Raw genomic sequence first — 24,024 nt, 5'->3', positions numbered from 1 at the left:
TCTTTGTGTCCAATCCTTTATCAATTTTAATCTAAACAATTTAGCACTCAAATTTAATTTTCCAGCAACCAAATATTGAATAAATAGGCAACAACTCAGCAACTCCAACAATTTTCCAGCAAACAAATTCAAACTCCGAATTGTAACAACTGGCCTTTTATAATTTTTTTATCCCACAATTTCCAGCAGCACAATTCACCACCAGAAATACAATTTCAACACCCAAAAAGTCAACAAACCCGATCCAACTCCAAACAAAAATAAATTGCACAATTTTTAGGATCTATGCAATATGCTTTCAAATATCTTCTCTTTTTTGTTTTTTTTTTTTTGGAATATATGAATGCAACTAATTAAGATTAAAAAACAAAAGAAAAATCAATAATAAACCAAATTAACAAGCACTTTTATGAGAAGCAACCAACAAACTAGGAAGCAAAAATATGGTAAAACAAGAAAATCTAATTTGGCTATGAATGATTTTTTTTTTTTTTTTAAGATGCAGAACGTGTGTGAACTAAGAACAATATTAATCTAATGCTAAAATTGTAGATTAACACAAAACAAAATAAATCAAATAAGATAGATCAAACTTGAACAAAATCTAGCTTTGATAGAACTTAGGTCGACTTGCTCCTAAACCTGTATTATATTAGCTCGGATCGAAAAATCAAGTTCCAGTTTTTATGGTCACCTCAACCCCTAATCAACCTATGACTAGAAACCTTGGTATATGATGAAGATGCCTATTGATAAGTCAAACTAACAAACTCACTCTTTAATGGTGTTTTAGGTGTACAAAGAGAACAAAGAGAATTCTTTCTTACAAATAATTTTTTGTATAATATCTAAGATGATTCTTATTGAAAATAAGCCTTTAAATAGGCTTTGAATGAAAAAAATAAAACCCTAAAATTCTAGGGTTAATTCGGCCAATAACAAAGGAAAGCAATGGTGGCCGAATTTCTCTAGTTTCCTAATCATATTTTGATTAATTAGTTCCTTTATTTTGAATTAGAAATTAATTAATTTACAAGCAAAATAATAAAATTTTAAATCTTTTAAGTTGATTAGTCCAGCAAATAAACAAATAAAAACCAAAATAAAAGATAATTTTCTAAAACAAAAAGTCAAATTCAAATTAGGAAACTAGTTGACTAGTTTGACAACTAAGCTAACTTTGCCAATTTTCAACTTGTAAAGGTTCCAAATCAGATCCAATGTGCCATGTAGGATGAAAAATAGCATTAATTATGAGTCCTATACATTGCCTTTGATTGGAACAAAGTGAAAATACCAAAATAACAAAATACAGCAAAGTCAGCGTCAATTTGGTGCATTTTTGGACAATTGAGGTTTTGTGCGTACAAGCTGAATGTAGACACTTTTGCTTCTAACTTGACATGAATCCATGGCTTCTTGGTGATATATATTGAATTCATGAAGTTATGAATCCATTCCTTTCTTCATGGAGTCCAAAAATGCACTAAAACAGCGACTCGGGTCCATATTAGCCTCCACCATTTGGATGCTTAAAATAGGCTTTGAATATTTGGGTATTGGCAAGCCTTTTTGAGAATTGATAACTCCTTCTTTAAATCCAACCAAGTTCTCCTTAAATCTCTTAGCTTGAACCCTAGTGATTGGTTCAGTCTTCAACTGTATAGGATCTGCACCCCAGCAGGTTGTTCGTTATGCGAGTAAGGACAGATTCTCATCTCGTCGCCTAAGGATGTCGAAAAAATTGGACACGGTATAATGTTTGCCTCGACCCCTCAGCCGACCATACTCCTAGGTCTCCAATGCCTATGTAAGGATATCATCCGGAGGAGAGGACTCAATTTCCCCTTCATTAGCCTTGTTCCTTGGGCCATCCTATAAGTTAATAGTATAACGATGTGCATGTCAACAACAATAATGCTTTTCATTTAAGCATACGTAATTAATTGCAAACAATTGTATCATGAATAAAAGAACTCACAATCATTTCCACTATACGTGCAACATCTTCATTTGGAAATTTCCATCTTTTCCCATACAAGCCCGAGTCCATAGGTCCTCTGCCTATGTAATCTTGGGTGCATATTTCATTTTGCTACAAAGATTGAAAATAAATATTAATAATACATGTGATTAAAATCAATAATACATGAACTTAAAAACTAGCAAAATTAAAAATCGTACCATGAGCACTTCCAATCTCGCATATCCCATTGCACCTATTCGATGTGGATACTTGTTTAATTTTCTTCGTTCAATTAGTTGGTCACTTACTTTCAAAAAAAAATTTATACACATGAAATAAGTTAAATATTCCAATAAAAATTGAAGTTCATTCGTATTTATATTATAAAACTAAACATTAAGCTTACACGAAGACAAGATACCTTGCAGTTGTCGGTCAACCTCTGACTTACAAACTCATCCCACACATCTTGGGTTATAAAATTATATACTTGTGGTAGGTGCTTAAACACTTCAGGTGTGTCCAAATATGGTCTAATATATTTTACATACAAATCACTCTTGAATCTTCTCCATTTCACACCATAATCAGTAAAAGTTTTCTTCTTCAAACTCTCATCTTTGTTGGAATATTTCTGCAAATTACAAAAGAATAAAAACATTTAGTGTTTATATAAATACAGAATGAGCAATACCATTTCATAACTAACTAACAAATAAATTTTACATGTATTACCTTTATCAATTCCCATAGGTTGTTTTTCAGGTCTCAGGCATGGCTTTCCAATTACATAAACTTATTGGAATTGTACTTCTAACCAGTGAGCCCTCCAAGTTGTTTATGTGCATCCACATGGTTAATTGCAACTTCGACCTCATTATATTGAGGTGCCTCATCCGTCTTAAGACGTTGCATCCTTCTAGGTCCTCTTTGTTTGTGTCCTTTGGATGCAGGATTGGGTTCGACCATTTTATTCGATACTGGTCTATCATCATCAGTAGTAGTGGGGAGGACATGTTCATCACAGGGATCCATAATTATACTTAATCGCAGACAATATGAATGAAAATTGTAGAATCGTAGCCCACCAAAACTGAAATCAACCACAGCCCACAGACGGCAACGAGAACGTAAGAAGAAACCATGTTGCTGTACTGGCAAGCAGAGTAGTTGACACAGTACTTGAAAAGTTAGTTGATCGAAAAACGTACCTAAATGAATTTTAAACAGTAAATAATAAAGAAACCAAATGGCTACGAATGGAAAAAGCGTCTGCTTCAAAAATATTAAAGATGCTTATTAATATTTTGGTGTTAGGTACTTAAAAAATCTAAAAGAAGAAGATTACTAAAAATAAATATATCACATATAAGCCAACGCGTGTTGGTTCTTAAAGCGTTGGGTTTTAATCAACTAGGGCCAAATCCAACGCTTTTGACATGTAAAAGCGTCAGCTTTTATGTTTATTTATTTTGTGGATTTTTTGTAAACTTTGATAATTTTTTAAATTATTTTTGTAACTTTTGTTTAAAATATTTTGTAATTATTGATTCTAATTTTTTAGAAAATTTACAAGCATCATTGGAAATTTCAAAGATGAAGAATAAGAATAAAAAATAAATAAATAAAAGGGCACCAAAGCCGACACTTTTACATGTTAAATGTGTCGACTTTTATAATTTTTAAAAATTTTTGCTTTTTGTAAATTTTGTTAATTTTCTTAATTAGGTTCGTAGATGATGTTTTTTTTTACCTTTTGTAAAATTTGAAAGCCACAAAACACACGCTTCAACTCCTTGGTAGTCGTAGATTGCTTCCAATATAAGTTTTGCCATTAAAGCGGAGTGGTTGACAAAGTAAGTGAAAAGATGGTTGATTGAAGAACAGGATTGGGTAATTAATTGTTCAAATGTATTTGACACAGTGAGTGAAAAGATGGTTGAAAATGAGGTCTAAGCCGACGCTTTTACATGACAAAAGCATTGGCTTTGGTATTATTTAATTTTTTGTTTGTTTTTGTCAATTTTGTTAGTTTTTTTTTTTAATGATTTTTTGACTTTTGTTTAAAATCCTTTGTAACTATTTTGTCCAAAATCATTATAAAATTTTACAAGCATCAATGGAAATTAAAATAGTAAAGGATAACAAAAAACAACAAAAAGTTTTTTTTAAAAAAAAAGGCCTAAGCCGACGCTTTTATGTGTCAAAAGCGTTGGCTTTGGTGTTTTTAAATTGATTGTTGTTTTTTAAATTTTTTTATTTTTTTAATTATTTTCTAACTTTTGTTTAAAATATATTGTAATTATTTTGTCTAAAATCATTAGAAAATTTTACAAGCATCAATGGAAATTACAGTAGTGAAGGATAACAAGAAAAAAAAAAAAAAGGGCCTAAGCTAATGCTTTTACATGTCAAAAGCATTAGCTTTTGTATTTTTTTAATTTTATTATTGTTTTTTAAATTTTTGTTCTTGTTTTTTTTAATGATTTTGTAACTTTTGTTTAAAACACATTATAATTATTTTGTCTGAAATCATTAGAAAATTTTACAAGCATCAATGGAAATTACAATAGTGAAGAATAACAAAAAAAAAAAAAAAAATTTAAAAAAAGGGGACCTAAGCCGATGCTTTTACATGTCAAAAGCGTTGGCTTTGGTATTTTTTTAATTTTTGATTTCTTTTGAAAATTTTGTTAGATTTTTTAATCATTTTGTAAATTTTGCTTAAAATCCTTTCTAATTATTTTGTTTAAAATCATTAGTAGATTGCTTCCAACAATTCAACTCCTTGGTAGATTGCTTCCAAGATAAGTTTTACCATTAAAGCAAAGTAGTTGACACAAAATGAAAAGATAGTTTATCGAAAAATGCACTTAAATAATTTTTATAATGTAAATATTAAAGTCCTATCCAAGCACATGCGCCTAGTCTAATTGGACACTATGAGTTCTTGGTGATGTTCTTCAATTTGACAATGCTCCTACAGCCTTCATAGATCTTATGAGTAGGGTTTTTTTATCCATTATTGGATCAATTTGTCATAGTTTTTATTGACAACATCAAAGTAAAGAGGAGCATGAGGAGCATCTTAGGTTGCTGTTGTAGATTTTGAAGGAGCATTAGTTGTATGCTAGGTTTAGCAAGTATGAGTTTTAGTTTGATAGAGTGAGTTTTCTTGGGCATGTCATTTAAGCTAATAGCATTTATGTGGATCCTTAGAAAATCGAAGCGGTGTTGAATTATGAGCAGCTTACTATAGTGACTGAGGTGCGGAGTTTCCTGCATTTAGCGAGGTATTAGCTCAGGTTCATTAAGTGGTTCTCAAAGATAGTAAGACCACTTCACTATCTGACCAAAAAAGGAGTTATATTTGTATAGATGGGCAAATGTTAGCAGAGTTTACAAGAATCGAAGAAGAAGTTGATTTCGATACCTATTCTAATTTTACTAGAAGGCAATGAAAGGTTTGAGGTTTATAGTGATGGTTCTCACCAGGGCTTGGGATGTGTGTTAATGTAGTATAAGAAGGTAGTGGCTTATACTTTAGACAGTTAAAGAAGCATGAGTTGAACTATCTTATTCATGACTTGGAGCTTGTAACAATGATCTTTGCTTTAAAGACTTAGAGATATTACTTATATGGAACTACATGTTGGATCTACACCGACGATAAAAGCCTTAAATATCTATTATATAGAAATAGTTGAACTTAAAGTAAAGGAAATAGATGTAGGTACTTAAGGATTGTGGTTTACCATCTTGATAGGAAAAATATGGTAGCCGATGCATTAGGTTGAAAGGCGACAGATTCTTTAGCATACGTGTAGACAAAGCAGCTTCCTTTGATGGTAGAGTTAAGATTTATGTTGAAGATGGACCTACAAGGGACTATTTTAACTAGTTTTTGAGTTCAGTCCATGCTTATTGATTGCATTTGTGATGTCCAACTTCATGATCCCTTTTTCACCAAGTTGAGAGGCATGGTTATAGAGGGTTCGACTGCAACTTTCACAATGAGAGATGATCGAGTTTGGGTTATGGGTACCAAACTTTACATTCTTTCAAATAAAGGATTAAAGAGAGAGATTCTTGATGAGGCTCATAACTAAGCATAAGCCATGCATCCTGGCAACATCAAGATGTGTCGCACTTTGTGGGTATTATTGGTGGTGAAGGATGAAAAAGGATATTACTAATTATATAACCAAGTGTTTGGTATGTCAGCAGGTGAAGGCAAAGAGGCAAAAACTTTCAGGACTTTACAACCTTTGCTTATTCTAGAATGCGAGTGGGAACATATCACCATGGACTTCTTATTCAAGCTTCCTCATACTTAGTCAAGCCACGGTGGTATTTAGGTGATTGTTGACCGACTCACGAAGTCCGCTTAATTTTTGTAGATTCGTTAGATTTATATATTGCAGGATTTGGCCAAGCTTTATGTGAAGCAGATTGTGAGTTTACATGAAGTTCCGATACCTATTATCTCAGATAGGGACATGCAGTTCACATCCAGGTTTTGAGGGAGTCTATAGGCAACTTGGGTAATAAGCTACATTATAGTACTGCTTTCCACTACAGACAGATGGGCAGTCGGAAAGGATTATACAGACCTTAGAAGATATGTTAAGGTCTTGTGTACTACAGTTCAAAGGGATCTGGGAGTCTTATCTATAACAACAGTTATCATTCGAGCCTTAGTATGGCACCTTATGGGGCCTTGTTCGGGAGGTAGTGTACGGGAGATTGGTAGCCAAGAGGTCCTGACTATGTGCAATGGACAGTCGATAAAGTTAGGATCATTCATGAGAGGTTGAAGGCAATTCAAGATAGGTAGAAGAGTTATGCAGATGTTTAAAGGACTTTAGTTCAAGATTGAAGATAAAGTGTTCTTGAAGTTGTCACCTTGAAAAAAACTATTGCATTTTGAGAAGTGAAGAAAATTTGAGTCCAAGGTACATTAGGCCATATAAGATCACTAAGAGGATTAGGCTTGTAGCCTACCAACTTACTTTACTAATGGAACTCTTTCAGATTCGTGATCTTTTTTATGTGTCTATACTTCGCAAATATAGACCAAAACCCTTGCATATGTTGGAGATTTAGATTCAGTTAAAGGAAGACTTATCTTATGAGGAGTAGCCAATATAGATCATTGATCATAGAGATCAGAAGCTTTGTACTAAGACCATACTCTTGGTGAAGGTCATGTGGAGGAACCATGCAGTAAAAGAGGTAACATGAGAGCTAGAGGATCAGATTTGGAGTCAACATCCTTATCTTTTTTAGCACTAAGGTACGAATTTCGTAGATGAAATTTTTTTAAGATGGGTAAGTTATGAAGACTTGCCCTAAAAATAAAAAATTTAAATCTAAATTTTATTTGTTTTGACTGTAATTGATTAGTTGGACTATAAATAGGCCTAAGTTTGACTTTTTATTGGTAAATAGTTTTGGTTTGATCAGTATACTATAGCGTAGAGTTCATCGATACGAGTTCGTAGACTGGTGGCATGCCTAATTCTGATTAACGATTAGAAAGTTATAGTGTTAAGAAGTTATAGTGTCTGTATCCAAACCAGTCCTGAGTTTTATCATTTAACGAACCCTAAGCCTATATATATGCATTGAGAAGCATTCCTAACAGTAAATAATTAGAAAATACCCATAAAGTCTTAAAAACCCTATAGACCTGTGAATTCGACCTGACCAAGCCCACGACCTATTTTGACAGTGAACCATGTCATGCCGAATTCACTTGTTTTTTTATGCTAGAACCTTACATGAGCAAGCCACCCGGATAAGCCACATCCTAGACACCAAAACCCCAGAGTCTTACCACTAGCTGCTGCCATTGGACGTGCTAAGATCCGCCATTCGAAGCGAGTATCGGCGACAAATGGGTTTTGCCAGAGTTTGGCCATTTTTCGGTCATTCTAAACCTCCCCATATACCGTCCCCTTTATTTTAGATCCTCTGAACTCATTTTCAGCCTTCATTTTCTAATATTTCTCACCATTTGTAGGATTTAACAACATCAATTTTGGGTAACACTTTGGGAAATTTTTTCGGCCACCAGTGACTTTTTAGACAAGGTGAGTACACCATCATATTCCTCATCTCATGGATTTTCTATCAATATAAAATTTACAAATTTTTGACATTGTTTCATAATTTTTCCATTTTTAGATCAATTAGTTTAATTTCGAATAAATTTAGATTATGTTATGAAATAATTGGACAAATTGGAAAATTAAAATTAAATTAGTATAATTAGGTGTTAGTCGGATCTAATAGGAGGTTTAATTTCATGAATTGGCCTCCAAGTGAAAACTTTCAATTTTGGATATCAGGTATTTAAGGCTCACAATATAATTGAACTGTTATGTGTCCAATTTTAGAAAAGTTACTTTGGTACATTGGTATGCATCGAATTCTTTGGTTTAATTTTTTGAGCCAAAAAAATATTTTATTATTATTTTAGACATCCGGATTGATATTGAAGATGATCTGGTGGAGGAGCTGGTATAATCTGTGATCTATGAATGAACTTTATTTTTTAAAATGATTTTTGGAATTATGTTCTTGATTATATAAATTATATAAATTATCTTATTATTATTATTTGTAGAATTAGTTAATTCATATACTTTATTTCATGCTATAAAATAATTGTATTGATTTATTATATTTTGGTATATTAAAAGGAATGGGTTGGCATAAATAAATTTGGGTATATGGCTATATTAATTTATATGTGTATGTTGATATTTGAGAGAATATTTTGATATGATGAATATGGGAATTATTTGATAAATTATATATACATATATATATATATATATATTGGGTTATGAGTTGGATACTGGGTTATTGTACACCATACCATACTGTAGTTATGGATTCGTTCGATTATGATTATGCTACTTAATTGACTATTGTCTGCTTGTCATATGTTTTTTGAGGTTAGATAGAAGGTTCCAGTTTCTGACACCTTTAGGACATCAAGGATCGCATTGACAATTTCCTCCTCCATTGGTAGTCAACGAGACACTAGGACGTTTGTGTGTTTAGATGATAGGTTATTGTAATAGATATGATACACAAGAATTTTGTTGTTACTCTATTGTTACTGTATACGGTTATGTATATTTTGATTACCAATAACTATAATTCATAATTCTTAAAAATATTATTTTAGTACAAGGTAGAGGATCTTATCTAGTTTTACTTTTCGTATTCTACGATTTATAAAATTGTTATGTTGGGATAATTAAAGATTTTGTGAAAACTATTTGTCAAAATAGAGGAACTTTCAAATAGTGAAAGTGAGGTTTATAGAGAAATGATTTTTAAAAATAAATTTATTTTCATAATACCTTAATTGTTTACTCGTTGAGCTCGTTTCATAGTTTTATATATATTTTTTAATTGTTTCCCTTAGACCTCCGCTAACGGCTAGTATACTATGTCTAGGCACCATTCCATCATTATCACCTTCGTATTTTACATTATTATCGCATCTTCACATTCAACACATTTCCGCTGCTTATGTATTGCCTCTATTCTACTTTCTTATTAGACTGTTACACATTTTATTTTATTTATCTTTATACTCATTTGCGTTCTTTTAATATAATATAGTTGATTGACCTTGCATGTATGTTTATTTCTATTTTTCTTGCTCTTGAATTTAAACCCTTGATGGGTATGATTATGATTTTAGAATTCCTATTAAAAACGGTTATTTTATTTTTTTATACTATTGGGTTGGATCTAATTTATGGAGAAGTTCCATTGAACTCTCAGTATCAATTCAATAAGGTTTCCCCAAGCAAGGCCATTTTGAATGCCCAGAAAGGGCCCTGGGAGTGATCCTATTAATTATAGACCAAAATCAAAATGCAATTCTATAGGATTTAATCTTATCAATCCAGAAACTAAATACTAGAAACAAAATAAACAATTGAACATGTTTCATATGGTAAAACCACTGTTTTATTTGCCATGCTAATTGACACTCTATTACCACAGCCAATAAAAAAGAAAAAAAAATAGAGAAAGAAGCAAAACTAAAAATTTTTCAATATGCTAGAACTTGCTCATGTTAGTGACCAAAATCAAGGAAATAAATAAGGTGATAATAGGTCGCTTTGGTGTAGATCACACTGAGGCTTAATAATTAGACAATGAAAACCTTCATAAATCAATATTGAATAAGCAATTCATGAAATAAATGCATCTAATAACCAGATTAATCTACCGAATATCAAACCCCATTTCTCTCATCATGCAATCAAGAAAACACCAAACAATAAGATCATAAGCTTTACTTATGTCCAATTTAAGAGTTAGAAGACAATTGATCAATCATTCCTCTAAGCACCTATAGTGTGCATCATCTCAAATGCAACCATTATATTATCAATGATCTGGCGTGTAACACCCCGTCCCGAATCGCACCGGAATCCGTGCACGTTGACCGTTGACCGTTGACTGAAGGGGTCAAAAGTTGACTTTTTGACTCGGTGGGAATTTCGAGATGACTAGGGTACCGTGGCGAAGTGTACGATGCCACGAGTTCGTAGACTGGTAGCACGTCGAAAACGGAGCTACGGTTTGAAAGTTATGGACGAAACAAGTTGCGGTCCAAACTGTCCAAGGGGTGCTGGAGTTGACTTTTTGTTTATGGGGAATTGAGCTTTGACTCATGCATGGTTGTGAAGTGCTCGTCGATACGAGTTCACAGACTAGCGGCACGCTCAAAACGGACATCCGGTTAAAAAGTTATGGACGTTTGAAGTTTACCGGATACCGTATTATTTTAATATTTTTTTTGGGTCGTGAACAGTGAAATGCCACGTGTCAGCTTCTGAGTGGTCCACGTGGCATGAACAGTGTCACGCAGGGTTTTAATTTTGAAAAACTCTCGGGGAAGAGAGAGAAAGAGAGAGAAGAGAGAGAAAGAGAGAGAGGAGAGAGAAAGAGAGAGAGAGAGCCACCGCCGGCCACCGGATTTTGCCACTGTTCCGGCCGAGTTACTGTACACGCGCCGGACAGAAAGCTTGCCCACCTCATTTCCGGCAAAACCTCCAAGTTTCACGGTGAACGGCCGCCGGACGCGCCCGGATCGGACGTCCGAAGTTTGGCGGCGATTTTTCCCCTCCACCGCCGGCCACCGCGAATCGGCACTGTTCCGGCCATTTTCCAGCCACACGCGCCTGACAGCCTTGATCCTCTCCTCAAGTCCGGCCTACCCACCAAAAATCACGGCCATCGGACCACCGACGCGCCGGGATCGGAGCGTTTTCCGGCGAGGGGTCGAAAATCTTCAAACGGTGATTTCTCCGCCGTCCGACCTCCGTTTTGCTCACTGTCGGTCTCGTTGGATTGCTCTCCTCACGATCTACAAATCTGCAAAATTTCACAGCAAACGGCCACCGTCGGAAAATACTGTTCCGGTAACGGTTGCCGGTGACGTGGCGGCCTGCCGGAAATTACTGTTCCGGCGAGTACCCGAAAATTCCGGCCAGCTCCAGTCCGCAGTGTTCGACCTCCTGAACTCAAATCCGACTTCCGTTTCCGCCAATTCGCGACGGTTTGGGAGAATTGCGGAGCCGAAACTCGAAAAGCTTTCCGGCGAGATTCCGACCCCGTCGGGTTCGATCACCGGAAAGTAAGACCGAATCCGTGATCCTCATCACGCGAGCTTCGATTCGGTATATAACTCGTAACCCTTAGATGTCGCTTGGTGTTCGCTCCCCGGGTATCCATTTGGGAATTACCCGAATAAAATATTAATCTTTTTGGTTTGTGCACTGTGGTTGTTTAGGTGCACGCGCGAGTAGTGGAGTGGATCCCGAGGAGGATCTTAGTTGATTTGCGCTCTCCAGGTGAGTGACCCACCTTCAAAAATTATTTTGGGCAATTAATTAAATTTAATTGGTATTTAATTTAGTATTTAATTATGCTCATGTGGTGTGGTTTAATTATGATTTTAATGCGGTTTAATTTAAATTATTTGTTATGCATGAGCAAGGTATGTTTCGGTATAAATTTTACGTGGTTTCAAATGTGATTTCTCGGGCATAATTAGGTTAAATATTTTATGAAAATATTTGGTTAAATTTTATAAATTATGCCCGCGGTATTTTTATGGTTGCATTTTGTATTTCGAGAAAATTGTGGTTTGTTGTTATCGCTGTTTCGTACCGGGTGATTGGATAAAATATGTGGGATGGTGTTTTGTGAAATTTTGGTATACTTCCCACGGTGGTTTTTGGAAAAACGGTACGGTTGGTTGTTTATGTTTATTTTTAGACGCACTCATACAGTATTGGTGTTCTGGTGTATGGTGTATGGACACGTGGTAGTGCGCGGTTATTATCTGGTTTAGCGCACGGTTATTACTTCACCCGTGAGTTGCCATTGGACCGTGGGCAGGCAAGGTTATTGTTGCGCATAGCCGCCCCCCTCCTTGGCCGGGTGATGGTTTTTAGCAGTCGGTACTGTCGGGACGCCGAAGTGACCACTACAGGTTTCTCTCTTTAACCTCCCGCCAGTCGGTGCTCGGGACGCTGGGTATCAGAGGGCATCACCGGTATATGGTGTGGTGCGTCAGGTGTAATTGTCGGTGTAATTGCAAATAATGGTTTAAACCCCAAAGGTGTTCAAAATTTATTTATTATAATTTATTATATTTTTATTATATATTTGGGGTATGTATTTATTTAATTGTTGTTGTTAAATTATTTAATCCCTTGGTTTTTGGGAGGTATGCACATTGGGTTTTGCGAAAAGGTTTTAAAAAGGGAACATTTCAAACGGAGCGATTGGTGAGAGTTTTGAGGGAAATCATTATTTTCCAAAGGTTAATTGTTGGTATTTGTTCCACTCCTTAATTGTTATTATTTTATTATTATTATTAAAAGGTGTTCAGTAGTTCGGGTTACTCACGGAGATGATTAGCATCTCACACTCTTAAATTCCGTTCCCTTAGGTGCAAGTGGTGGTAGACGTTCTTTCGGAGCGAACCAAGTTTTCCGCTGCTGTTGTGTTTCGAGAAGTTTCTTCGTACTCTTTCATTTCAGTGTATTATTTCTTTTCAGCCTTGTTGTATTTCTGTTGTTTAGCACTTCTTAAAGCTCTGTATACTATTGGAATACTTCTGTTTTATTTATGCACTGGACTGTTGTTGCTTTGAGAAGTGCCGGAATTTGTGGAATCAGTTTGTAGTTTGTGGTAAGTAAATCCCTTAGGGGAGGCTCTGTCGGATTTTCCTTTGGAGGGTCCGGTAGGGTTTCCCTGGGATCAGGGCTGTCTAGGGTTCCGGGGAAGGAATTCTGGACGGATCCTGACATGGCGACTTGAGATAAAAGCATTTTGCTCACTTGAGTAATATAAGTAGTACTCCCTTTTAGGATTCATAATGGCTTTTCCAATAATTTCATAAACCACATATTACACAAATTGATTGTATCTAAATTTTAGAAACTCTCACTTGATCCTTGACCTTTGAACTAAGACAATTAATGTTTGATTAATTACCCCAACACCATTATTGTGATTTAGGACATTTGGACAAGCTTCAATTAAATCCGCTCCCACAATAAACCAATATCTTTAAAAGAACAAAGTCAGAATACCATCATTATCAAAAGCTTTAGAAGGATTCATTTGGAAAATACTCTATCTAATTTCTTCCTTAATAGACAGTTTACAAAATTCACATTCGTGGCTTCAATAAAATGACCATGAACCAAAGAAAATCTCGTCATCCAAAATCGAACCCACAATAGGGAAAAGAGTAGAGAAATAATCAACAAAATTTTTTAAAGGCCTCACCTCCAAGCCACCATCATCATTCTTTATCCCATGAACATTATTCCTTTAATGCCTTGAACTAGCATGATTATGAAAAAGAAAAAAGACGTAAGAATGTTGCTGTCGCATCAACTCCTCCTTCTCTTATAAAGTTTTTAAGCCTATTTTTTAGCTCTAAAACTCCGAACATTTTCTTCTAATCGGTTGGCGATTTGTAGTTCTTCCTGACGATGTCATAATAAGGGCTTCTTCTTGATATGTGCTTATTAATGGTGATGTGCTCTTGATGAAACTTGACCGAGGCCTGTGTGGTACCACAGTCTAGTTAAGACAATTTCTACTGACCAATGCGGTCATCTCCTAGGATACAACAGACACAAAAGCTATCAGATACATCACCTCTGAAGCTTTTCTCTTCGAACTATCAGTGTACCTTCACTTTACCATAGTTAATGTATTTTCTTTTTCTGGTTTTTCATATTGTATCTCAAAAACTATTTTTCTTTGCAAAACCCTTTTCCAACTAACCAGAACTCTGAAAAAGAACGTGAAAGCTAAAAACTCTCAACACAAAGTTGTGTTTCCTTAAAACTCTCAACCCTTTTCAAAAATATTATTTTATATAATTCAAAAACCATTATTTTCTCAATCATCAAAACGTAAGGGATATTCAAATAATTGAAAGCCCAAAATAAAATAAAAGCCCAAAATCATTCACACTAAACAGACCCAAGATATAACACTTCTTAGCTACGAGGGCTTGGTTCTTCTCAACTGGTGATCATGGAGGTTCTTGTCGACAACCATAAGATTTTTCTTTTTCAGCAACTTAGTAACTCAGATCTGTAATAGATCTCTATCCAAGTCTAAATCTAAAACCATCTGCATTTGAAAACCTAAAGACCAAAAAATATATCATGAAAAAATTTTAAAATATAATAGTTTCACTTGTGTAACTTTTTTCCTTAGGTCGAAGCACACCAATGGAGGAAGTTAATAGCCACAAAACATAGTTCCCACACACATTGGCACATTAGGACAAGCCTATGTTGTGTCCCAAGCATGCTGGGAGTCAACTTATGCCATGCCCAACATGCACCACTGAGACATCCTCTTAAAAAGCTTATTTAGCCATTTACTGTTTTGGCAGATTCAGATATCAATAAGTTCGAGGATTCATAATGCCCTTGACATGGCCCTCAATGCCGCAGCCATGCCAAACTTATGCTCCATCATGCCTAACATCATGCCAAGCTAAGTAACATGGCCAATGCATGTTTGCTTGATATTGCACCTGGTGGCCAATCTCAAATGCTCACTTGTCATGTTCCATCAGCATTGTGTGCCACAAGCTCAGGCACACATGAGGCCCATGCATTCCATGTGCCAACCACCATGCTTGGCCCATCTCCAAGCACAAGGCCTAACGGTATATTTCATAAAGTAAAACCTCTGTTTTATTTACCTTTACTAATTGACACTTTATTACCACATCCAAACAAAATAAAAATAAAAAGAGAAAAAGCACAAATAAACATATTTACAACATACTAGAACGTGCACTCCGTTAGTGACCAAAATCAAAGAACAATTCTATAGGATTTGATCTTATCAATCCAAGAACCAAAACTGGTTTTTGAATTCCTAAACCCAACAAAACCATACTCTTTGTTCTTGTTCATACTATCCAAGTGCAACTCATTTAGTCCAAGAATAATATCCGCAAACCACCAGCCTCCAATCTCTTCCAACTTGGTCGGGACCAGATTTTTCTCCTTCACGATCTCATCCCAAACCCAATCTTTACCCTTCATCATCTCCTCCAATGTCAATTTCACATCGAACTCTGCACTATATTCCAACCCAAACTTCTCCGCCAACACTTCCCACAAATGCTTCCACTTGAACACATCTCCATTGCTGCAATTGAAAGCTTGGTTCTTTGCAAACGGATCCACAGCTGCCCAAATCTCGTGCTCCGCAATCAAATCAGCATCCGAAGCGTCGCAGAAACCATCCCACGCTGCTTGACTTCCCGGAAACTTCAATGCCTGACCTTGGTGCTTGCAAATGGAGGCATAAGCGCACAGAGAGACTACGATGTTCATCAAGCTGTAAGGTGAGAACCCGAATATCACTCCGGGTCTATGCACCGACCATGTCAAGCCCTGTTTCTTATTCACCTCGGCGAGCAATATATCTTCTTGGGTATAGTAGAAGTTCGGAACTTTAAGTCGTGGAAGGTCCTCGTGAAATGGAGGTTCATGGGGTTTGATTTTTCCGAGCAATTCGAATGGACCCATGTAGTGTTTTCGACCCGTTTGCAAGCAAATGTGAAGTAGATTCGGAGCAATTGGAATGACGGTGTTTAGCACATTCAATAGCATTCTGCCATTGATGTCGCTGTTCTCAGCTTCGGTGGGTCTGCTGGTCCACGCGACGTAGAAGATGTGGGTTACGTCAGTGAGGTCGGAAAGTTTTTCATTGGTTTGTTGGGAATCGGACACGTCGCATTGGATGTAGTGGATTGGATGGTCAGCGTTCCAGGGAGGCCGAGGCCGGCGGGCAACGCCGTAGACTTTCCATGGTCCGCCGGGTGTATCGGAGAGAGGAAGAATCTCGGCGAGACTGTTGCCGACGATACCAGTCACGCCGACGACGAGTGCCACGCTGTGGTGCTTGGCCGGAGCATTGTCGGAATCGAATTTTTTCTGCTAACAATTGATTATTTTTCAAACCAAAAATTAAAAAAAAAAAATTAAAAAAATGGAGAAATTGGAATTGGAAATACTTGCCTTTGCAGCTCCTATTGCTCCTGCCCACCACCAGCTCATTATTGTTTTTTCTTTTTTTTTTTGGGTTAATTTTCTTTCTTTTTTGATGATTAATTATGTGAAATATTAGAGAAACAGAGAAGAACACAGAACAGAGATTCGGAGAAACAGAGGAGGAGGTGGTTTGGGAGTTTTTAGAGACTGTTTTTTTTCTGTTTTTGATTTTTGTGTTGGGTATTTTGAAATTTAAAGAGTTGTGGAGAGTTTTTCATTTTCTGTATTTATAAGCACAACTACTTGGGCTGCTTTCCACTCAAAATTTAGTGATATCGGTAGAGATGGTTTTTCCCTATTTTGGAAATTACAACTATTTATATTTGAACAAAACAGAACCTTATTTCTTATAGATTTGGTAAACTGATTTGTAATGAGAATAAATTCTCCGTCAAATTGTCTGACAATTCTCCCCCCCCCCCAACCCAACCCAACCAAATATTAACCACTTCGTTCATGCGTGCAAAAGTTAAAAAGTGTTTTATATTACTTGGCACAAAAAATTTGCATTGTAAGCGAAAGTAATAGAACATAATGACTGTAAAAATGGTTCTCATATATGCTTCGATTATTTTGTTTACGTAAAGGTTTGAAATACGGTCCAAGAAAATGTCTAGCATATCATCCACATATACAGGTCCACATCTTGATTCAATAAATTATGTTCATTGCACATATAGCAATAATTAGAAATTTCAATTTAGGATCAACGTTATCCTTAATAGATTTTAAAATGGAAGTCTTCCGCTTCAAATTACATAATATTAAACCCAAAAAACAAAAAAACAAAAAAACAAAAAAACAAAAAAAAAAAAAAAAGAGCAAAGAACATTTCATTTATATTTCTTTTTTTGGTCGAGAGCAAACATTTTAGGATAGAATACGTTGTTGATTGACAAATAAAATGGACATCCTCGAACAAGTAAAGGAATACGTATGACCGATTAAAGAAAAAACAAAGTTAGCAGCACAAGGATTTAATAATAATAATAAATCCATGAAGTAATTGCTTCGGCCACCCTTACGACACGCAAGGGCTGAAAACCATGTTGCGTGTACATATAAATTGGTGGATTTTATCCGTTTCATTTTGTCAATGAAGAAGACCAGGTTGTAGGCAGAGGATGAAGATCAATGCATGGCAATGCTATCGTGGAAGCCATAAGAGAATCCTTATCTATCACTTAAACAAGGATAAGTACAAAACCAGATATATTAGTTTTTACAATCTCAAATCCTATTGTGCATTTTTTGTTATTTTTGGTGTTTTATGTCCAGTAGGACAAATTGACCATGTTACTGAAGATGGTTCAAGAAGAAAGTAAGTCGGTTAGACATTCATTTTCCAAAATTTAAAGGCTCTGCTGGAGTTTTCAGGTCTACCATGTCTCTCTTAGCACTAAGAGGAATGCAGTCCCTGGCACTGTTGCGTGTTACCTAACATAAATAGCAAAAGAACAGCCAGTTACCAGATTATATCAGTCCAAAAAGTAACCTTAATTAACACGTATTTCAGAGACCAACTTTATAGCAAAAAGAATAGAGAGTAAAATTCACCCCCCAAAAAAAAAAAAATGTAAAAAACAAAAAGAAAAAAAGAGAGACCAAATTTAACTACATGCTGAATAGAAGAATATATGTTATCTTAGTCTTTTGGTCAATATAAAGGCATTCGCAATATTGTAATCTGATCCTATGTAATAGTTTAAGTAGTTTTTCTTTACTCAATTTTTTGAAGTGCTTCAACACGTCTCTCTCATAATTCATAGCGTACCAATTCCTTTTAGATCCCATTCAATTGCAGTGTTCTAAGATAACTTGCCCTCATGCTATTTCCTTGACGCAAAGTCCAGACTTGATTTGATATTATTTCGACGTGATCATAAATCGACTAGAAGCCACCCTTCACTTAGTTCAACTTGCAAACATACACAGACCAATAATTATATTGCCTTAGATATGGTTGAAGAATAAAGAAAACATAAAATGACAGAGTCAATTGACCCAAAAAAGGAACAGACAGGCTTTAGCTGATAAGTACCAGTCATTCAAAAAGTTTTTATAATTTACAGTTATCAGATATCGTGAGACAAATAAACAGCCATCACATAGAAGCCCAAAACATTACAATGTGAATGCACTTGTTGGCTCTGTCTACTTGATACCAAGGTAATTTTACATACCTTGAAATTTCTCAACTTGGGTCCTCATGTCTCATCTTGATCCATGCAAGAACTGCGAGCCAAGTATGTTGAACAAATATTTAGTTCATGACCCTCAATACATAGTCACAGATTGTCTCCGGTATGAGTTAAATTCATGTACAATGTTCTATCTCTCCTCATCGCCATGCCCACACGATATATAACATGGGCATTAAAAGGAGGAACTAGGACAATGCATACAAGTGTTCTGCAGAAAAAGTATGCCAATAAACCGGCAATCCCACTGATAAAGGAAAATCGACTATGACCATTTGTTTCTTATACGTTCTAATAATCTGCCTTCCTCCTCCTTAGGAATATGGGGATCAAGATTGCGAAGGTTATTAACAAACATATTTGCCTCATCCCGTCGACTGAGCTTACAATACCAATCCACAATAGAATTGTAGGTGTTTTGGTTTGGTCTACAGCCATGCTTGATCATGTATCGAACCACATCGACAGCTTCCACAAACATTGAGTCACCTGCATAACTCGCAACGAATGTATTATAAGTTATTGCATCTGGAACAATCCCTGAATCCCTCATTTCTGAGAGTATCCGAGAAGCTTCTCTCATCCGACCATTTCTACAGTATGCATACATAACAGTATTATAAGAAATAATATCAGGCTTCATTCCCTTTTCCAGGATCTCCCTTAAAATTCTTTCTGATCTCTCAAAATCTTCAGAGCGACTGTACATATACATCAAACTATTGTAAGTCGTCAAGCTAGGAGTGAACCCACTCTCATTCATGAAGTTAAGAATCTCATTAGTTTTGGCAACCATCTGCCTCCTTCCATATATTGCAAGCATAGCATTCAGAGCAGTTATGTCAGGAGAAAACCCTTTTCTCCTCAATTCCAAGAAAGCACGTTCTGTTTCCATTAGAAGGTCACTTTTGCTACAAACAAGAATAAGAGTCTTCAAAAGAACAGCATGGGGTTCAATCTCACCAGTGTATATTTCTTCAGCAAGAACACACATTCGCTCAATCTGTTTTCCATTGGCATAAGCATGAAGCAGAGAAGAATATGTAAGCTCATTGGGTTTACATCGACCATCCTTCATTTCAGAAAGTATTTTCTCAGAGTGTTCCCATAGCCCTCCCCGAGCCAACGCTGCCAAAACAGCATTATAAGTGGAAAGGTCAGGGGTGACACCAGCTTCTAGCATCCTCTTATAAACTGCCATGGCTTGGTCAAAGGAACCACACCGGCTATACGCACTGATAAGGGTGTTGAAAGTGTCTCGCTCTGGCACAAATCCTGCCCTCTTCATCTCCTTGAAAACTCCTGACACTTCTGAGTCCATCCCATTTTGGCCAAATACTGCCAAAAGTGTGTTCCAAGTGACGATATCAGGGGCACATTTACATGCATTGATCTCTTCAAATACTTTCATCATTTCTGTAAATTTTCCCCGATTGCCATGCATCTTAATTAAAGCATTGAACGTACAGATATTTGGTTTGCAGCATGCACTTCTCATCTCCTCGAAAACCTTCATTGCTGACTCATCCTTCCCAGCCTTCTCAAATCCAGAAAAAAGGGTGGTGAAGGTAAAAACATCAGGCTCAATCCCTTTTTCCACCATCTGGGTTTTCAATTCCATTGCTTCTTCCAATAAACCATCTCTAGCATATGCCGATATCAAAGAATTGTAAGTCACAATGCTAGGAGAAAACCCATTTATCTCCATCTCTTTCAGTACCTCCATCGCCTCCTTTGGTCGCCTGGACTTCCCATAAACATCTAATAACGCATTATAAGTAACTTTATCAGGTGCAAACCCAGCTAACTTCATCTCCTTGAAAACCTCGGCGGCTTCACCATACAAAGACCCGCGCCGACAACAACTTATAAGAGTATTATAAGTATACGAATCAGGGGCAATCCCAGCATTCTTCATACCCTCAACACGAGCCATAATCTTATTCCAAGGCATACCCATCTTTCCATAAACATTCAATATCACATTGTAAGTTATCAAAGTAGGCTTACACCCTTCTTCCTCCATTTTGTTAAAAACCGACATAGCGTCTCTGTATCTCCCATTACCAGCACAAGCAGTTATCAAAGAAGTATAAGCATAAACATCAAGCTCAAAACCATTTTTGTGAAGATTGTGAAACAAAGAAGCCGCAGCCGAAACCCGGCCTTCTTTACCTAGCATGCTGATAAGCACAGCAACAACAGAACCATCTAGAATCGATTCACAATCATCACGGTTCCGTACCCACTCGAACACACTCAATGCCAAGTCACATTTCTTGTAAAACCCTAAACCCTTAATTATACCTAGTATATCCAAAGACAGAGACTCGATTCCAGAACCAACCACATCTTTATGGGTATCATATAACTGAAGCAGAAGTTGATCTAAGTTTGAAGAAACGAATTTAGAGTCGATTAAGGAATTGAGAATTTGCTGACCTTTAGCAGATAGACGGTGGTTGGACCAAGGCTTGCCACGGTTGGGATCACGCGACTTGCCGATACGGGTGCGGGTCCTGGGAATGGGAGCTGGGATATGGAGCTTGTGTGGTTGTGGTGGGGTTTTGGAATTGGGATTGGAATTGGAGTGTTCGTGAAGAAGAAAGTCGTGAAGAAGAGGGGCAATGGGTGGTGATGAAGAGGGTATGGTGGTGGTGGTGGGGTTGCGTTGGTGGCTTGGGAAGAGGGGTTTGGAGGGTGATGGAGGGTTTGGGAGAAGCAGAGGAAGAGCCAATTTCTCTGCCATTGCACAGAGAGAGAGAGAGAGAGAGAGAGAGGATTTTTGTGTTTTGGGTCAGTGATAGGATATGAGACCTACAGGACGGAGATTTTCTTTTCTTTTTTATTTTTAATTATATTTTTGGGTTGGGAAAGAAGAGGATATTTGTTGCATGGTACTGGGGGACAAAGCGACAGAGTTTATAATTCATAGTATTTCTTCAAATTTTTTCTTTTTTTTTTTTTCCTTTAACAATTCAGGGTTACTAGCTATCTTCCATAATTGCACTATAATACCTGCTTTTTTTATCATTTTGTTTCTTAAATTATTTTTGACTTTTTTTATTTTTTATTAATAATTAAAAATGTGTAATGTATTTGGTGCAATAAATATGGGATCTTATAGCTATAGGGATGTCTGGTGTTTTTGTAATTTTTTTTATTAATGAGTTTGTAATTTTTGTTGTTTAAATATATTGGAAGTTCAGAGCTACTAAAAATAGTTTAAAAAGTTTGTTTAAAAAAAAAAAAAAACTTAAATATTAAAGTGTCAAAAAAAATTCAAAATTAAAATGCAACTATTATTAATATAATTCAACGGCAAACAAAACCAATAACACTATTGATTTTCTATGTTTTTGTGGTTTTTTCCTGCATGTTGGTAGTGGGAATTCCAAAATCTCACAAATATATTTGATTTCCTACTGCAGATGGTAGCACTGTAACAAACAATATTTAAATCAACTTAATCATTAAAATAACTGGGGAAATTATACAAATATCTTCTGTAGTTTATATGTATCTTTTAATTTCTAATAATTGCATATATTTTCCTTAACATCTTTCTTTTTTTTTTCTGAAAAGAACATCTTAAATTTGTTGTAAAAAAAAAAAAAACCTTTATATTAGTCAACTTATAACATAAACCCTGTTTACTAGTAATTATATAATTTGAACGATGAAATGATATTTTTTGCAAACAAAATTATAATATAAAGCAATAGGATGTATGTAGGGGTATGCAAAAAAATTGATCAACTAATGAAACTTATCGATTTAATATAATCCAATTTGTTTAGATCAATTTTGAAAATTAAAATCTGACTATTAGTTGAACTGAAAAACTAATAAAATCGTACCAATTGACAATATATATAATAAAATTGTATATATTTAAATTTATGTTATTGTCTGCAATTTTATTGGTTGATTATATGATTGTAATGTGATATGCAAAATTTTAACTGTTGAAAAAATGACACAGGGAAAAGAAATATCTGTTAACATAAACATCATTCATTAATAAATAACAAATAAATAAACATAATTATATAAATCATAGCTTGTAAATAATTGATTAAGGCACGCATTATGTGTTGTTCTTAGGAAAGATATGTCTCCTTCTGCACTAACAATATTGATGCATTCTTCTTTAGAAATACAATACAATGATCTTTCAAAAGTTTTAAAGTGCAGTAATAAAACTTCCCATGAACCCTTTAGTATCCCTGTAATATCCAAAATATATATAAACACAATATAAATAAATATTTAATAAAATATATTTTTACTGCCTAAAACACACACAAAATTAATTGATAGAGAGTAGCATTAGTCAGAGGTTAAAAGCTTGTATATATCTTCAAGTAAAAAATGCAACTCTATTTACAGAGCTAAAAAATAGTTGTTATAAGAGTATGGAAATATACGTTGTTGTTTTAGTGCGACCAAAACCAGCCATTATCTCAAAATTAATTTAATAAGAAAACTAATATCGACGGAATAAATACGTTACACGTCACGTACTTGTTGCAATCAACCCATTATACATATAGATATAGTGGATGATAGCTAATTTTGCACAACTTAGAAATAAATGGTAAAATATGTTAATATATACATTACTATTCTATTTAACCATATCAACGTTCATAAAAGGATAAAATTAAGAAAACTAATTTGACTAAAATTCAACTAGAGATATAATTCAAAAGGACTTGGTCTTCTAGTCCAAACCAAATTTATCATAATATTAAAATAATAATATTTTTAAATAGAAATATAACAATTCCCCACTTTATTTAAAAATTATAAAAATAAAATTTTATAAAATAAATCTTTAAATAATACACTTTGAACATCTTTTATTGTGTTATGGGTGGTGGTGCTTTATGAGTTTAAACCATCACTTAGTATTTATAAGTTTCCATCTGAAAAGACTTCAATGAACTTAAGTTTTAAACTAGGCTTTTTAAATCAAATTTTTACCTATAATACACACAGTATAGGTAAACTTTTTTAAGTTTTAGTCTGGTTTGCACTTTAACAATAAATGCACACATATCTCTATTATGAGTATTTTTAGAGAGTAATCAAATCTCCCATGGTAACAATCGCACTACAACACTATTTATGTGAAACCTCCAAAAGTAGTCTGCGATCAACTCCTTGCATATAAACATACCTTAATTTCATTCAAAGTTAA

The 24,024-nt window shown here is 35.2% G+C and overlaps 2 protein-coding genes across 2 annotated transcripts; both read right to left on the bottom strand.

The window, feature by feature from the left end:
- Positions 1–15,223: 15,223 nt before the first annotated feature.
- Positions 15,224–16,726, bottom strand: LOC107415767 ((S)-8-oxocitronellyl enol synthase ISY1). Its single transcript, XM_016024156.4, has 2 exons — positions 16,585–16,726; positions 15,224–16,500 (listed from the first exon to the last, which is right to left on the bottom strand). Exons 1-2 carry the CDS (start codon positions 16,621–16,623, stop codon positions 15,370–15,372), a joined length of 1,170 nt encoding a protein of 389 aa, XP_015879642.3. The 5' UTR covers positions 16,624–16,726; the 3' UTR covers positions 15,224–15,369.
- Positions 16,585–21,677, bottom strand: LOC107415813 (pentatricopeptide repeat-containing protein At5g02860). Its single transcript, XM_016024212.4, has 2 exons — positions 18,801–21,677; positions 16,585–18,054 (listed from the first exon to the last, which is right to left on the bottom strand). Exon 1 carries the CDS (start codon positions 21,565–21,567, stop codon positions 19,084–19,086), a length of 2,484 nt encoding a protein of 827 aa, XP_015879698.1. The 5' UTR covers positions 21,568–21,677; the 3' UTR covers positions 16,585–18,054; positions 18,801–19,083.
- Positions 21,678–24,024: the final 2,347 nt, after the last annotated feature.

The sequence above is a fragment of the Ziziphus jujuba genome, chromosome 9 (assembly GCF_031755915.1).
Source record: "Ziziphus jujuba cultivar Dongzao chromosome 9, ASM3175591v1".
Classification (NCBI taxonomy): domain Eukaryota; kingdom Viridiplantae; phylum Streptophyta; class Magnoliopsida; order Rosales; family Rhamnaceae; genus Ziziphus; species Ziziphus jujuba.
The sequence above is the reverse complement of the archived record's forward strand: the minus strand, read 5'-3'. Positions and strand labels throughout refer to the sequence as shown.